Source organism: Tilletiopsis washingtonensis (genome assembly GCF_003144115.1).
Source record: "Tilletiopsis washingtonensis strain MCA 4186 unplaced genomic scaffold FA09scaffold_16, whole genome shotgun sequence".
In the NCBI taxonomy this organism is placed as follows: domain Eukaryota; kingdom Fungi; phylum Basidiomycota; class Exobasidiomycetes; order Entylomatales; genus Tilletiopsis; species Tilletiopsis washingtonensis.
Window position 1 is genome coordinate 465,879 of NW_020312013.1, and position 14,127 is coordinate 480,005.

Consider the following 14,127-nt stretch of genomic DNA (forward strand, 5'->3'; position numbering starts at 1 on the left):
CTCCCCTCTTTGCTCCTGCCAACGTCAAGGTCAAGCCAGAAGCGCAGCTTGCTCAGTCCTTGGCTTCCCAATACCCGCGCCAAAACTCGCTCCGTCGCCTTTGCGCCGTCGCGGCTTGAGCATATCGCCGCCCAATTGTCCCTCGCTCTTCTCCTGCTCGTGCCCTCTACCAACTCACTCTCACTCTCACTCTCGGCTCCCTCATTCAATGTCTCAACGATCATCACATACCCTTGCCGCATTCTCAACTACCCCTCCTCGCCTTGATCTCCCCGTCCCGCCCAATCACTAGTGGCCTTCTCGTAATCTATCTCGGCCTTCTCTCAACTCGCGCGTTGTGAGGTGCTTTCATTGTGATGTCGCTTGGCATAGATGTGCACGCCACGCCGGCTTTGAGATTTGAGAGGGATCAGAACAAGTACCTGACCAAGCCCGCAGCGCCGACTTTCTCCTTCTCCCTCTTGCGCTCCCTCTCCCTCGCTGCCTCAGCTTCGCCCTCTGCCCTCTCTGCTCCCGCCTGTCGCTCCTGCTCTCCCTCGCGCTCCTCGTCCGAGTCCGGCGCCAGCCTGACGCCGCCATTCTCCACTTTGCGCCGCTGTTGCGCTGCGGCACGCTTCAAGCGCCGCCGATGAGCTCGGCGCACGGCGTCGTCCGCGTTGGCACTTGACGTCGCCGCCTGTCTCGCTACTGGCGCAGATGTCGAGGCAGAGGCAGCAGCAGCAGCGAAGTGCCCAAAGTCAAGCGACGCCAAGGGCGTCTGTGCGCGCAGAAGCACCTCGGCATCCCTCGCGCTGCGCTCCTCGGCACGCTGCCGCAGCGCGATTTGCAGCTGTTGCAGTGCGTGGGAGAGCGACGCGGCCGTTTGCTGCGGCGGCGGCTGCTGCTGCACTTGCGCCGTGCTCGTCGAGGCCGAAGAAGACGGCGCTGCTGCGGAGGCAGGAGCGAGCCAGCGCAGAATGGCGAGGGGAGGCGGCGCAATCGCAAGCAGAGGCAGCTCCTCCTTTGGCGCGGCGCTCGAGGCGTGCACGGCGGAGAAGTCGGCCTCGGCGGGAGAGGCGGGCGTGGCGGGAGAGGCGGGAGTGAGGGTGGAGGGAAGGGCAGAGAGGGAGGTCGTGTAGAGCTCTAGGAGGGAATGGATGATCTCTGCGCGGCATGGTCAGCGATGCGCTCGGTAGCTATGGGGGCGGGCGAGCGCATTGGATAGCGAGGGAACGTGACACTGCCGAAAGAAGGAGGCAGCCTTCGGCGCCCTGCTCCCTGGCCGGTGCCTCGCTTCGACGGGCTACTGCACTCTTGCCGCAACCCACCCCTCCTCCCTTGCCCATCTACGCCTCGTGTCTGCCTCGGACAACGCCCTCTCTGCCTCTTGTGCGTTCCCGTCGCTCTCTCCTCTTCGTACGCGCAGCAGCACCGAGACTGAGCACGGCAACTCACCCTCCAAGTCCTCGACGCCACACCGCCACCTTTCCGCTCCCTCCTTCTCAAAGAACTCCCTTATCCCCCCTTCCTCCTCCTTCTTCTCCGTCAGGACCGCCAACCACACACACGCGCCCGCCACGGCGTGCACGGGATAGCACGCGCAGCTGAAGCAGCGATGCGCATCGATGCCCATCTCCCACGCCACGCGCGTCGTCTGCTTGCTCAGGCCGAGCGTGCGTGCAAACTTGAGGAGCAAGGAGGCAAAGGAGGCCGGCGGACGCAGCGAGAAGGAGAGCGAGGAGAGGAGCAGCTTCTCGAGGGCAAGGAGACGCTTGCGCTCGCCGTCGATGAGCTGCGTGGGAAGTCAGCCGCTGCGACGAAGCGAGGGGCGGAGGCAAGAGGCCACGCACGCCCGCCTCGACGTTGGCCTCGGCCACATGTCCCCGGCGCACGTCGCGCCGGCCATGCACGACGCCGATGAGCTCGGGGCGGCGGAGCGCCATGCTGGCGAGGATGACGTCGCGCGCCTTCTTGGTCGTGTCGCACATCTTGGCCGCCAGTGCGAGGGCGGCGACGGGGGCGTCCCACTCGCGCGCGCCGCCGGGCGCGACGGCGGCGGGGGCGAAGAGGTGCAGGCGCAGCAGGAGGGACTGTGCGAGAGTGAGCGTGGCGGCGGGGAAGCCGATGCGCGCGGCGAGGGCGACGAGGAAGGCGAGGTGCAGCGTGCGGCGGCGGAGGATGTGGGCGGAGCGCGTGGGCTCGAGGAGCGCGCCGAGCTCGGCGGGCGTCAGGTAGGGCGTGGGCGCAAGGGTGAGGAGCGACATGATGGCGAGGGAAGCAGGCCGGAGGAGCGAAGCGGCGCGGTGCAGGCAAGGCAGGGCCGTGCGGGCGGGCGGCACATCACGTGGGCGGCCCCAGGCTGAGCCGCGGCTGGACGAGGCGGGCGCCTCGACTGAGCGAGCGTTGGCTTGCACGCCGGCTCGCTCCTCCACTTGCCCTCTCTTCCGCACCACCACCTCCTCCACGCACACCTTCGCCGTCGCGCCACATCGCCGCTGCCTCGCGCGGCTGCCTCTCACGCTCGTCTCCTCGCGCCAGCTCGCCATGTCCGCGCCCTCGTCGTCGGCGCCGCCCGGCCCGCCGCCGGGCCCGCCGCCGGGCCCGCCGCCGCCGCCGCCGCCCGCGCTCGCCTCCTCCTCCAAGCTGCCTGCGCCGCCTGCGCCGCCTGCGCCGCCTGCCGCACCTGCGCCGGCACCCCTCGCCGCACCCGCGCCGCCCTCGGAGCGCACCATCGCCCTCGAGCGCACCTCCTTCTTCCAGGAGCTCGAGCTCGACCGCATCCTCGCCGCCTTCCGCCTCAACCCCTACGACATCCTCGAGTGTCCGCTCGAGGCAGACGCAAAGACGGTGACGAAAATCTACCGCAAGAAGAGCCTGCTCATCCACCCCGACAAGGTCAAGGACCGTGAGTACTGCACCGCGCGACGCAGCGCGAGAGGCGAGCCTGCGCGAAAGGCAGACGCGTGGGCGCTGGCTGGGGGCCCGCATTGCGCATCGTGGGCAGAGCATGGGCGCATGGCCCGTTGCATCGCTGCGTCTGCATGCTGCTTCAGCGAGGGCGCAGCTACGCACGTTGCGCTGCGCCTTCTCGCGCGCGGCTGCCCAAAATGTGCAAGAACAGCATGCAGGGGTCCAGACGCGAACGTGGGTGGCGCGGTCGGCGGCTGCACTTTTTTTGCCACAAAGTGCTGCGATACGCTGACGGAGCCACGCGCGTGGAGATCTGGCCTATCTCTCGGTGACCGCACAGGCAGGGCTCCGGCGGCGCGCGCGAGGAGGGCTCAGGGGCTTTATTGGCCTTGATGAGGTACCAATTCTGCCCCCCGGGCGCGGCGCGGTGCCGAAGAGGACCGCTGCGGAGCCGAAGCGAGAGCCACGCAACGTGCCCTTTCTTTGCATCACACATCGCTGCGCACGACACGTGCGTGCGTTGAATATTGGGGCGTGGGACGCACGAGAGGGGTCGAGGAGCTCGACGGCGAAGGAGAGCGTATGGCGGTAGCTCGAGGTCCTACCTTGATCCAGCGTCACGGGTAGGCGCGCACGGGCATTGCGAATGGGCTTGCTCTCAATTGGGCGGACGCCATCGTACGACCCCGCTCCTCTGCGCCTGCCGGCAGCCTTCTCTCCACATCTGCATCGAGCGTTTGGCGTCGAGCTTCCGCCGAACAGGGGTTCTATCTCGCTGCGATGCGCCCATCACACGATGGCCTCGACGGCGGCGGGTCTATGGTGGCGGGAACGCACATGAGGGAGAGTGGTCACTCTACGGCGCCTTCCGTTGCTCATCTCGGCGCAGCGTCCTTGCTATCGCTGCTTCCGCCGACAGGTGCGATAGGCACCCGCCCTTGCCCCTTTGCGCCGCTCGTTTTCCTATCTACAGCTTCCGCTGCCTCGTGCTCAGCTGATCTTGTCTTCTTCAGCTCGCGCCGTGCAAGCCTTCGACCTCCTCAAGAAGGCCTCCTCTGTCCTGCTCGATTCCGAGCAGCGCGACACACTTGACGAGGTCGTCATTTCCGCGCGCGTCATGGTGCTGCAGGACATGAAGCTGCCGGCAGACGTTGCGGCCGAGGATGAGAGGCTGCAAGACCTGGTGCCTTCCTTTGAGGAGCGCGTGAGGAAACGCACGAAGGAGCTGATGGTGGATGATGAGCTACGTCGTCGTCGGTCAGTCCTCCCTCGCCCCCTGGAACCCCTCGCTCTACTCGCTGACTCTGCAGTGTGCCTCTCAGATCCATCAAGATGCAGCACGAAAGCGAAGGCGAAGAACAGCGCCGCAAAGAAGCGGCAGCGCTGGAGCGCAAGCGCAAGGCGGAGGAGAAGGAGACGTGGGAGAATGGCCGCGAGGAACGCGTGGCGGGCTGGCGCACGTTTGCGAAGAGCGGCGCCAAGAAGAAGGTCAGTCTTTCGTCGTCGTCGTCGCGGTGTCTGCTGCCGAAGGTGGCTGGTGGCTGATGCAGCGCTTGCCGTTCGGTCGAGCAGAAGAAGGGAATGGAAGTGCTCGGCTAAGCCCTTCGAGGACCGTCTCGTCGAGCTGTCTTTCTGAGCGCCGCGCTCGTCTCTTTTTCTCATCTCCTACTCGGTCTCCGTTCCCTTGCAGCCGCATCCTTCACATCCACGCCCTCTCCAGGCCCGCTCCCATCTCGTCACATCGCTCTGGACTTTCTTTGTCGCAACTCGACATCTCCTCTCCTCTCTAATGTCCTCAGCTAACCCATGTCCCGCTCTCCGTCTAATGATCACCCTTCGCAACGTGTGCTTGGTGCTCTCGCATCGGGAAGAAGGCAAAGGCGCTTTCGTTTTCTCACGGGGGGCGTAGAGATGGGCGGGCACGAAGAAGCGAGGCTCGTGCGGGGAATGGGAACGGGTGTATCGAGGAACAAACGCGCGGTCACGAGATCTCTGGCATCTCTCTCGAGAAGCGTGCCTGCGCGTGGGTCTGGGTGGCTGGACAAACGCCGAAACTGCGAGCGCTTCAAGCGCGCGTGGCCCGGTAGCTAGACGCGGGCAAGGCAAGAGGCAAAGTGTCAGCAACCTTGGGGTGGAGGGAGGAGACCTGCAAGCCCTCCATGGGACTCACTCCGACTCGGCCGACATGCCCAGGCTGGCGAGCTCCGAGCTGGCCTGCGCCAGCACCTCGGCGGCGGCCGCGTGGTATTCGCTCTGGCTGCAAGCGGGAGAGGGAGAAATAAAGGAGGCAGCGCGTCAGGAGCTGTACAGAGGACAAGGCGATGACCGGAGAGGCCATGATCTCCCCCCAGGCCTGTCTCTCGTCTACGCACGCTTTGACAAAGGCAGCGAGCGACTTGATGCCCTCGGGGTTCTCCAGGACCGCCTTTTGCGATGCGATGGCCGCCTCTGTGGCCTCGACGAGCTGGAGCCGCCGCGCGAGTCAGGGGGGGAGTGTCAGCGTGCACTGGCCCAACGGACAGAGTTGCAGTGCCTCCAGAGGCAGCACGCACCTTGTCCTCGGCCTGCTCCACCTCCTGGCGCTGCGCATCCAGCTTGGCAGAGTTGCCGCTGGCCTCCGAAGCCTTGAGCGTCTGGCGCCACGAGTCGAGGTGCAGCCGTGCATCGCGCACAGCCTGGCGCGCCCTGAAAGGAAGAGGAAGGGAAACTGGCGTCAGTATTGCCCACGTGTTGCTGCGATTCCCTGTGCGCTCCTTGCTCCCTCGCACGCCCGCTCTGCTCGACTGCAAGTCTCGCCCCCTCAATGTTCCATCTCCAGCACCCCGAGGCGGACTCACTTAGTAGCCACAGCAATCTGCGCGCCAAAGCCCTGCCACGGGCTCAGGAATCCCTCGCGGATCGCATCGTCCTGCGCCAGGCGGGCATTTCCGACGCGGTCCTGCGCCAGGGCAAACTTCTGCAGTGCCTCTCCCAGCTTGCCCTCTTCCTGGCCCGCGCCCGCCGCACCCGTCGTCGGGCTCGTCGGCAGGCCAGCGATGTTCGTCGGGCTGGCGCCGAGCTCCAGCGCGCCCGAGGCGGCGCCGCGCGAGAGGGCGTGGGAGAGGGTGCGGTGCACCTCGGGCGGCGCAGAGGTGGCCTGGACCGTGGGCAGCTGAGGCACACCCTTGGTCGCCGACGCAGCCCAGGACGTGACGCTGTGGCCGATCTGCTGCGACAGCTGCCCGATCGACTCTTGCACCTGCGTCGGGTAGTCGTAGCCCTCGGACTCGTAGGCACGCGTGATCCTGAGGGCGAGTCAGTGTGGTCCTCGGCAGAGGCAAAGGCCGCGTGTCGACAGCTGCACCGCGCATGGGCGGACAGCCCGCCGGCCTGGCACGTTCGCTTGGCAACGACGACACATGCGTGCCGAAGCGAGCAAGTGGCCAGCTGGCGCTGCACTGCAGCGCCAAGGCACTCGATGTACTGCGCCCCTCTGAGCGGCGAGGCGGAGGCAAGGGTCGGGGCCAGGCGCGGCATGCGCTGAGCCAGGCGCTGCGCCCCATGCCTCGCTCCTGCTCGCTCACACTCACTTGAGCAGGTTGTTGTGCGCCAGCTTGAGCGCGTCGACGCGGCGCTCGAGATCCTTGTACTCCTGCGGCTGCGCGTGGGAAGAGGATGAGCATCAGCCTCTGCGCCGGCGCGCGCGCCGCTGTGCACTGACGAGCTCGGTGATGTCGTCGGCATCGACGGCGCCGAAGCGCTCCTTTGCCTGCTGGTTGAGGTTGCCAAAGCCGCGCGATATGTTGGCGCCGAGGGGCGTGACGTTGGCCGAGACCTTCTGGGTGAAGGCTTTCCAGTTGTCCATGCTGGGCGTGGGTGTGTGTGGGTGGTGAGGGGTGGTGGAGGGGAGGAGAGGCGGCGGAGGGCAGAGGCCGGCGCACGTCGAGTCGCTGTCGCCGCCGTCGGCGCACGGAGCACCGCCGCGCCCGCTGCTGCCAGCGCCGCCGCACGCGCTTCGCCGCCGTCGCTCCCGCGTCTCGCCCACGCCGCTGGCTCTCGCACGGCAGCGGCGCGCGCCTGCTGCTGCTCTTCTCGCCGTTCCTTTCCTTTCCGCCGCCTCATCCACTGTCCTGTCCGTCTCCTCCACCCAGCAAGCCGGCCCAGCATGGCGTTTGCTCTTCTGCGCAGCAGCCTCGCCGCTCGCAGCCTCGCGCGCAGCTTCAGCACGTCGCTGGCGCTGCACGACGCCGCCGCCGGTGCGACCGCCGCCGCCTCGTCCAGCTCGGCCGCCTCGCCGCCGCCGCGTGCGTCCCGGGCGCCTCGCAACGCCGACGGCGCTTCTTCCTCTTCGCGCCCGCAGCGCTCTGCCTCTTCGGCACGCGGCACTTCCCGCGGCGGCTCCTCCTCGCGCGGTGGCTCTGCACGCGGCGGCGGCGGCCGGTCCAGCGGCGAGCGTGCCGACCGTCCGCCTCGTCGCTTCGACGGCGGCTCTTCGTCCGAGCGTCGCGTCGTCGTGCCGGCCAAGATCGACGTGCCCTCTACCGAGTGGTCCTCGCCGCTCTATGCCATCAAGGGCGCCGCTTATCTCCCTGCCGGCCCGCCCGTGCCTGCCGAAGTGGCACTCGGCGCAGACGGCAAGCCAGCCTCGCCGAAGCCACTGCGGAAAGCAGAGCGGTCACTGCACGTGCACTTGCGCAAGGGCGTAACGACGCTGGGTCCCGTCAAGCCCAACGAGGCGCGCGCGCTGCCCGAGGTGGAGCGCGTGGCGAGAGAGGAGAAGGTGCTGGCGGCGCTGGGAGGACAGGTGCTGCGCAAGGCCGAGCAGGAGGCCAAGGGGGGCGAAGGCGTCCTCAAGAGCGCGGCAGACGTGCTGGAGCAGAACGTCACGGTTGGGCCCGAGGGCAAGGTGTGGGTCGTCAAGCAGATGAGGGAACTGATGAAGTAGGAAGATGGACACCGCAGACCAGAGAGGGAAGGGCGCATGGGCTGGGAGATGAAAGCGAGGCAAGCACGCGTGGGTTGGGAAAGAGCGGGAGGGACCAATTTGATAGAGTACAGTTGTGTGCGGTTGCTTGACTGAGTGCGTGGCCCGGAACTCCGCTCCCGTCTCTGCGTCTCGGGCGCGACCAGGCGTGGACACTGACAACAAAGGCAGTCTCACAGCTCTCGGCGCTGCATTGTGCTGCCCGAAAGGCGAGTGAGTGATGGACGAGCGTCCGACCTTCTGCGCTATTTCCCGTCACGCAGGCCTGTGCATAGCGGCGCCTTGCGCTATCTTCCTGGTCCTGCTTGACCAAGCCTTGCTTGTCCGCCGGGTGCGAGAGACAGCCACTCATGACTTTGGCTGCACTTCCTGCGCGACAACTCACGCGCGTCGTTCTCAGCGTGAGAGAGGCTCTGTCTCGAGAGGAGCGATGGTTGGAGCGATGGTTGTGAAGAGAGAGTCACAGCGCGTTACTGCGGGCTTCACAGGCATAGTGCCAAGTGACTGCGGCCAGCCCGAGGCATGGGGCCGATAGAGTCAGAGTCAGAGTCGATGCGATGCGCCCGATGTGAACGGCAAAGCGGCGTTGGGGGTGACTCGAGCCAGGGCAGCATCTTGCCCGACACGCTGGCTCGCTGTCCCGTAGGGACGCGATGGATGCGGGCCTCAGCCAGCGAGGGAAGGGAGACGACGAAAGGAACGTGACATCCGATGGCAAGGCAACACGCGCACTCTCGCCTTGTTCTGCCGGTGCAAGCCGGACGGTGAGCAAGCAGGCGACGCCACACCAGAAGGGCGTCGCAGGATAGGCTGGAACTCTCCTCACACGCGCAAATGGCGCTGCCCGGCGTGGCGGACTTGCGACTGTGAGCCCGAGGCGTACGCCTCGCCCGGCTGGCAAGAGCGCCAGTGTAACATGTGAGGGGGCCGGCCACAAGATGGCCACCTCACTCTTCACGCAGACATCGGTATCAGACACCATCGTCATTCCCTCCATCCTCTACTGCTTGAGCAGCTTCTCGATCTCGCCGCTCTTCTGCTTGGCGAAGAAGTCGTCGCAGCCGCCGACGTGGGTGCCGTTGATGAAGATGTTGGGCACCGAGCGCTGCCCCGTCTTCTCGGCGAGCGAGTTCTGCAGCTCCGAGCCGTTGGACATCTCGTCGAGCTCGAGAATCTTGATGCTCGACTGGTTGAGCGAGGGCAGGGCCTTCTTGACGCGCGTGCAGTCTGGAAGGAGAGGGTGAGCAAGGGAAAAGGGCGACATTGACGACCGCGAACTGTCTTGACGAGGCAGCTGGCAAAGAGCAAGTGGCATCGCAGTGCCATTCCTGCCCGCCTACCACTCATCCCTCGTCTTGCCTCCAGAGGCTGTGCACCTGGCCCCCGTGCTCGCGCGCGCCAGCATTTGACGACCTGACTGCCCCTTGGCCCTCTCGCCTCGCAGCACCGCGCCCTCGCACAGCCACTCACACGGGCAGTAGCTCTTGCTGAACACGGCAATCACGTTTGCCTTGATGACGTCCTCGACGATCTTTGCGGCCGACATGCTGATGGTTGGTATGAGTTGTTTTGGGTGGTGCGTTGTGTGGTGGTGAGAGGAAAGGAGTGGAGGAGCGTGGCGTGGCGATCTTGACAGGCGCCGGCGTGTGGAGCGTGCGCTGGCGCAGCGCCGGACGTAAGGCACCGCGCCGGTTGCCGCGGCTTGCGTCATTTGCCGCGCTTGCCGGCGTGCGGCCTTGTTCGGCCGACACGCAGCGTGGGAACAGCGGCCTCGGCGCCGCTCTCGCCGTCCCGGGCGGCGCGGCTCCAGCGCGCTTCCTCCTTCTCCACCCACCCACCCACCCTCCTCACTCTTCGCTGCACGTCGTCTGCCGATTACGCAGCAATGGACTACCAGAACCGCGCAGGCAACAAGGGCGCCGGCGTCGCAGGCGCCAGCGAGGCCAATGTCGACCGCCGCGAACGCCTGCGCAAGCTGGCGCTCGAGACGATCGACATCAACAAGGTGTGTGGCGCGCAATGCGACGGGCGGCAGAGCACACCGAGCGACAGCAGGACGTGGGGCCAAATGGCGACGCGCGCGAGGTGTGCGGTGGTGCGGCGTCGGCGCAGGAGGAGCGCGGCACGGGCACAGGCGAAGGCCGCTGAGGGGACGGCGTGGCGCGCGGCGAGCAGGCGGGCAGAACATCGAGGGGTAGCCGCTGGCTTGACAGGTTGTGCATCGCGGCAGCCGCTTGCACGCTTCCGCCAAGTGTGCTGCAAGCGGGGCGCCAAGAGCGCCAGTGTGCGCTCGCAGTGCTTGCGGCAGTCCGCTAATCGCTCGTGACGACCTAGGGCACTGGCTGCAGCCGCAAGGACGAGCCGCAGGCGTGAGGACGAGACGCGATGGCAGCCATATGGCGACGCTCCAGCCAGTTGCATAGGCTCCCTTTCCATCTGCAGTCATTGCGCGTCATCTCAGTTCGCCCTCTTGCGGCCCGACTTCTTGCTCACCCGCCCTCTCCCGCACAGGATCCCTACATCCTCCGCAACCATCTCGGCTCGCTCGAGTGTCGCCTCTGCCTCACGCTGCACACAAACGAAGGCTCCTACCTTGCGCACACGCAGGGCAAGAAGCACCAGACGAACCTCGCACGGCGAGCCGCTCGCGAGGCGCAACAACAAGCCACCTGGGCGGATGCACAGCGGCTCATCACCGGCCCCGGGCATGCCGAGACGGAGAAGAAGCGCTTCATCAAGATTGGCCGGCCGGGATACAAGATCACAAAGGTGCGCGAGCCGAGCTCGACGAACGACGACGACGAGGAGAGCGGAGGACGCATGGGACTGCTGTTCCAGGTGCACCTGCCCGAGATCAAGGAGGGAGTCAGACCGCTGCATCGCTTCATGGGCAGCTTTGAACAGCACGTCGAGCTGCAGAATCGGGCGTGGCAATATCTCGTGGTGCGTCTCGCGCCTCTTTTCGCCTCCCCTGCCTCGCTCGCTGCTGACGCTCGTCGCGCGTCAGGTGGCGGCAGAGCCATACGAGACGATTGCGTTCAAGCTGCAGGCGCGGGAGATTGATCGCTCGGACGGCGTGCTGTTCAGTGCCATGCCGGGCGCGAAGCCAAAGGAGGAGCCGGGCACGTGGAGCAGCTGGGACGCCGATACCAAGACTTTCAGTGAGTGCGCGCGCAGAGCCCAGCCCGGAACACGAGCGGGGCATGCCGGCGGGTGAGCGCGAAAACGTCGGGCACGCGCGCCACTGTCGTGGGCGATGCGGACTCGAAAGGAAGAGCAGGCAGAGGCGCAACGATTGCTGACAACGGCGCCGCTCACAGCGATTCAGGTTCTGTTCCGGTAACCACGTGGCGCCTCGACCCCCCTTGTACTTTAGCTAGCAGCAACGTCATCTTCATTGCTTTCTGGCCGCGCGCAGGACGCAGCAGCACGGTGAATGACCAAGCGAGCATGATGCAGGCCAGTCTGCAGGCGCATCTACACGAGGTATATTTCACATCAGAGGCACAGGCTGACTGGAGGGGAGAGCTCTCAGCGAGCAAAGTAGATGACTTCGGCAGATCGCAGCGCCTGCAGCACTTCGAGCTGCTGTGCCGTAGGGCGATGCGCAACGACGACGACGTCGAAGAGGTCGTCCACGTCGTACTCCTCGCCGCTGGGCTCAGCGTGCGAGGCACAGCGGCGGCGAGCAAAGTGTGCGGCCTCCAGGCGCGGCCACGGCGCCGAAGCGACGGCGTCGTCGAGGTAGGAGACGGCGAGGCCGTGCTGTGTTAGGTGTTGCGCGGCGATGAACGCCGGAGCGTACGCCAGCGATGCCTGGCCGGGCTTGAATGCGAGGCCGAGCATAAGCACGCGAGCCTGCGACACGCCACGGCCCTCGGCGATGCGCTTGGCCGCAGCGGCAATCTCGAGGGCCTTTTCGGCGGGCCGGGCCTGGTTGCGACGCGCCGCCTCGCGCAGCAGCGGGGCCTCGCAGTTGGCCAGGATGTACCATGGGTTCACCGGGATGCAGTGTCCGCCGGCGCCGAGCGACGGCGAGAAGGCCGTGTAGCCAAAGGGCTTCGTGGCGCTCGCGGCACACACCTCGTGGATGTCGATGCCCTTGCTCGCGCACACGTCGGCCATCTCGTTGACGTAGGCGACGAGCATGAGCCGCTGGCAGTTCTCGAAGAGCTTGGAGAACTCTGCCGTCTCGAGCGAGGCGACACTGACGACAGAGGCAAACACGGGCTCGTAGAAGCGCTGCACCTGCGCCAGCGAGGCGGCGTCGATGCCCGAGACGACCTTGCTTATCTGTTCGAACGCCGGAGAAGTTCTACCAGGATCGACACGCTCCGGCGAGAAGCCGACGTAGACGCCGCGAGCGCGAAAGGCAGCGAAGAGCTGCCGCGTCATGCCGACGGTGACGCTCGACTCGACGACGACCGTCGAGCCGGGCCGTGCGTGCGGCAGCACCGTGGCCGCGGCCGCCTGAATGTGCGCCGAGTCGACGCTCTGGCAGTCGGCGCGCAGGATCGTCGGCACGGAGATGAGGGCGAGGTCGAACGCCTGCGCCGCGACACTGTCGCTCAGACTGCCGATGACGCGCACGCTCGAGCGCTCGGCGAACTGGGCGCGCAGTGAAGAGCGACGCGCCTCGCTGATGTCCAGTGCGAAGACACTGTAGTGCTGCGAGAAGCTGCGAACCAGCTGCTCGCCGACGTAGCCGGCGCCGACGACGAGGACCGTGGGCTTGTGTTGAGTCTCGCGCTTGTGCATCGGGGCACCCCTGGGGCAGCAGGAGTACACATCAGCACAGGCAGCGCTCTGCGTAACTCCGTGTCACTCACTCAATCGCCTTCGTCTTGACAGAGGCGGGCGCCTCAAGAAACTCCGCGGCCGGCCGCAGGCTCTCGGGCGAAGCTTCGTGCGACGGGCGTCGCGACATGGCGTGCAGCGCCGCGTCGCCATCGCCAAGGAGTACGTTGAGGTACTCCAGATCATCAGCCGAGGAGGCGCTGTCGTCGCCTTCGTCCGGCGAGCCATCGTCGGAGGAAGAGCGCATGAGCTCGGGTGTCGACGGCGGAGAGCCATCGTACGAGACGGAGCGCTCTAGCTGCGGCGTCGAAGGCGCAGTCGAGGGCGTAGAGCCGTAGCCGTTGTGTTTCTTGTCGGCGGCATCGTTGTCGTCTCGACACTCGAGCAGCTTGATCTGCGGCAACAGCGAGGAGACTGGGCAGGAGGACGAGGTGCTCATCTTGGAGATGCCGTTGGTCATCGCCGGACATCTTCGAAGCGGGGCTCTTGCATCTTTAAGGCGCCTCGTCAGTCCGGCGGCTGGCGAGCCAGGCTGCATCTTGCCGGCCGCCGGGCTGCTCGCAGCTCATCACCGACATGCCCTTGACTGGGCGACGTGCCCTCCACGAGCGCGCAGCCAGCTCGGGCAAGTCGCCTCTGAGTCTGTGACAGCGTCTAGCCTGCAAATGCAGCGCATGAGCTCCCCGTCCCCTTGTGCCAGGCGATGCGCACAGTCCTCACCGGCTTTCGTCGGCCTCCGAGCGGACCGACTCGCTCACTTCTCAGCACTGTCCCGACCTAGCGCCTGACTATTCATGCTCCCACTCCCGCGTTGGGCTCGTATGGCCTTCGCTTCGGTCTGCTCAGCATCAATGCGTTGTGCTCGCCGGCGCCCGACGGAGGCGAAGCAATTACGCATTGCTCGGAGTGCCATGCTGGCGTTAATGCGATGTCTGCCGTCTCAGAAACGGGAAACATGCGCTCCCCGCCCCTTCTCCTTGCCCACGCCAGAGACAGGGTCATTCGCTCCCGTCTATCCTGCAAATACGAGGCTTGAGGTTGCTCTCGACGCCGGTGCATCACGCCTTTCCGCAGCCGCAAGTGCGAAGCGGAGGCTGCCACGACGGCAGCAGCATGGGAGCTTGGCCAAGCGCAAGGCACCGACCAATCGCAAGCTGTCGCTCCATTGGTCCTTCTGGATGTCATGCGCTCCCCACAGCAGCTCTCAGGCGGGGGCAAGGCACCGCTGCACTAGCTTGGCAAGGCATCCCGCATGTTCGCGCCCCGTACGCACACTCGGCCAAGGAGCTCTTCTTGCGCGGCCCGGCGCGCTGCAGGAGCGAGTGCCCTACCTTCCGCACTGTCTGCCTCTGTTGGCCGAAGCAGGAATTGCTAACTTAGTGAGGTGCTGCTCGGACGCTGTGCATGCCCGTGCTTCAGCAGCCCTAGCTCGTTGTGCTCGACGATGGGAAGCGATGCGCCGGCGATGCGTCACGTGT

General features: G+C 66.2%; 8 protein-coding genes across 8 annotated transcripts; 3 read left to right on the plus strand and 5 right to left on the minus strand.

The window, feature by feature from the left end:
- Nucleotides 1–231: 231 nt before the first annotated feature.
- Nucleotides 232–2,243, minus strand: FA09DRAFT_361852 (hypothetical protein; the record flags this gene model as incomplete). Its single annotated transcript, XM_025745409.1, has 3 exons — nt 232–1,143; nt 1,435–1,771; nt 1,830–2,243. 3 exons carry the CDS (start codon nt 2,241–2,243, stop codon nt 410–412), a joined length of 1,485 nt encoding a protein of 494 aa, XP_025596995.1. The 3' UTR covers nt 232–409.
- A 382-nt stretch (nt 2,244–2,625) lies between these two features.
- On the plus strand, nt 2,626–4,377 carry FA09DRAFT_291560 (DnaJ-domain-containing protein; the record flags this gene model as incomplete). The annotated part of the gene is made up of 3 exons (XM_025739982.1): nt 2,626–2,884; nt 3,903–4,146; nt 4,212–4,377. Coding segments are annotated over 3 exons (669 nt in total), but the record flags the coding sequence as incomplete, so codon positions are not given.
- Nucleotides 4,378–4,635: 258 nt separating this feature from the next.
- FA09DRAFT_320803 (hypothetical protein) lies at nt 4,636–6,733 on the minus strand (the record flags this gene model as incomplete). The annotated part of the gene is made up of 7 exons (XM_025740991.1): nt 4,636–4,976; nt 5,060–5,146; nt 5,262–5,353; nt 5,442–5,574; nt 5,727–6,173; nt 6,459–6,526; nt 6,590–6,733. 7 exons carry the CDS (start codon nt 6,731–6,733, stop codon nt 4,955–4,957), a joined length of 993 nt encoding a protein of 330 aa, XP_025596997.1. The 3' UTR covers nt 4,636–4,954.
- A 300-nt stretch (nt 6,734–7,033) lies between these two features.
- Nucleotides 7,034–8,184, plus strand: FA09DRAFT_346642 (hypothetical protein; the record flags this gene model as incomplete). Its single annotated transcript, XM_025744764.1, has 2 exons — nt 7,034–7,948; nt 8,024–8,184. A coding segment is annotated over one exon (911 nt), but the record flags the coding sequence as incomplete, so codon positions are not given.
- Nucleotides 8,101–9,019, minus strand: FA09DRAFT_83658 (hypothetical protein). The gene has a single exon (XM_025745859.1). The coding sequence runs from the start codon at nt 8,847–8,849 to the stop codon at nt 8,313–8,315; it is 537 nt and encodes a 178-aa protein (XP_025596999.1). The 5' UTR covers nt 8,850–9,019; the 3' UTR covers nt 8,101–8,312.
- FA09DRAFT_299584 (glutaredoxin) lies at nt 8,853–9,398 on the minus strand (the record flags this gene model as incomplete). Its single annotated transcript, XM_025740292.1, has 2 exons — nt 8,853–9,079; nt 9,323–9,398. 2 exons carry the CDS (start codon nt 9,396–9,398, stop codon nt 8,853–8,855), a joined length of 303 nt encoding a protein of 100 aa, XP_025597000.1.
- Nucleotides 9,399–9,745: 347 nt separating this feature from the next.
- FA09DRAFT_331183 (hypothetical protein) lies at nt 9,746–11,262 on the plus strand. Its single transcript, XM_025742907.1, has 2 exons — nt 9,746–10,795; nt 10,860–11,262. The coding sequence occupies exons 1-2, from the start codon at nt 10,238–10,240 to the stop codon at nt 11,067–11,069; spliced, it is 768 nt and encodes a 255-aa protein (XP_025597001.1). The 5' UTR covers nt 9,746–10,237; the 3' UTR covers nt 11,070–11,262.
- Nucleotides 11,263–11,554: 292 nt separating this feature from the next.
- On the minus strand, nt 11,555–12,583 carry FA09DRAFT_284111 (nucleotide sugar dehydrogenase; the record flags this gene model as incomplete). Its single annotated transcript, XM_025739864.1, has 1 exon — nt 11,555–12,583. A coding segment is annotated over one exon (1,029 nt), but the record flags the coding sequence as incomplete, so codon positions are not given.
- Between the last annotated feature and the right edge of the window lie 1,544 nt (nt 12,584–14,127).

Bases quoted from the DNA above. Each gene is read 5' to 3' on its own strand.
- FA09DRAFT_83658 (XM_025745859.1), bottom strand. From the start codon at position 8,849: ATGGAGGGAATGACGATGGTGTCTGATACCGATGTCTGCGTGAAGAGT.
- FA09DRAFT_331183 (XM_025742907.1), top strand. From the start codon at position 10,238: ATGGCAGCCATATGGCGACGCTCCAGCCAGTTGCATAGGCTCCCTTTC. The intron at 10,796-10,859 runs GTGCGTCTCGCG...GTCGCGCGTCAG, and splicing joins GGGCGTGGCAATATCTCGTG to GTGGCGGCAGAGCCATACGA.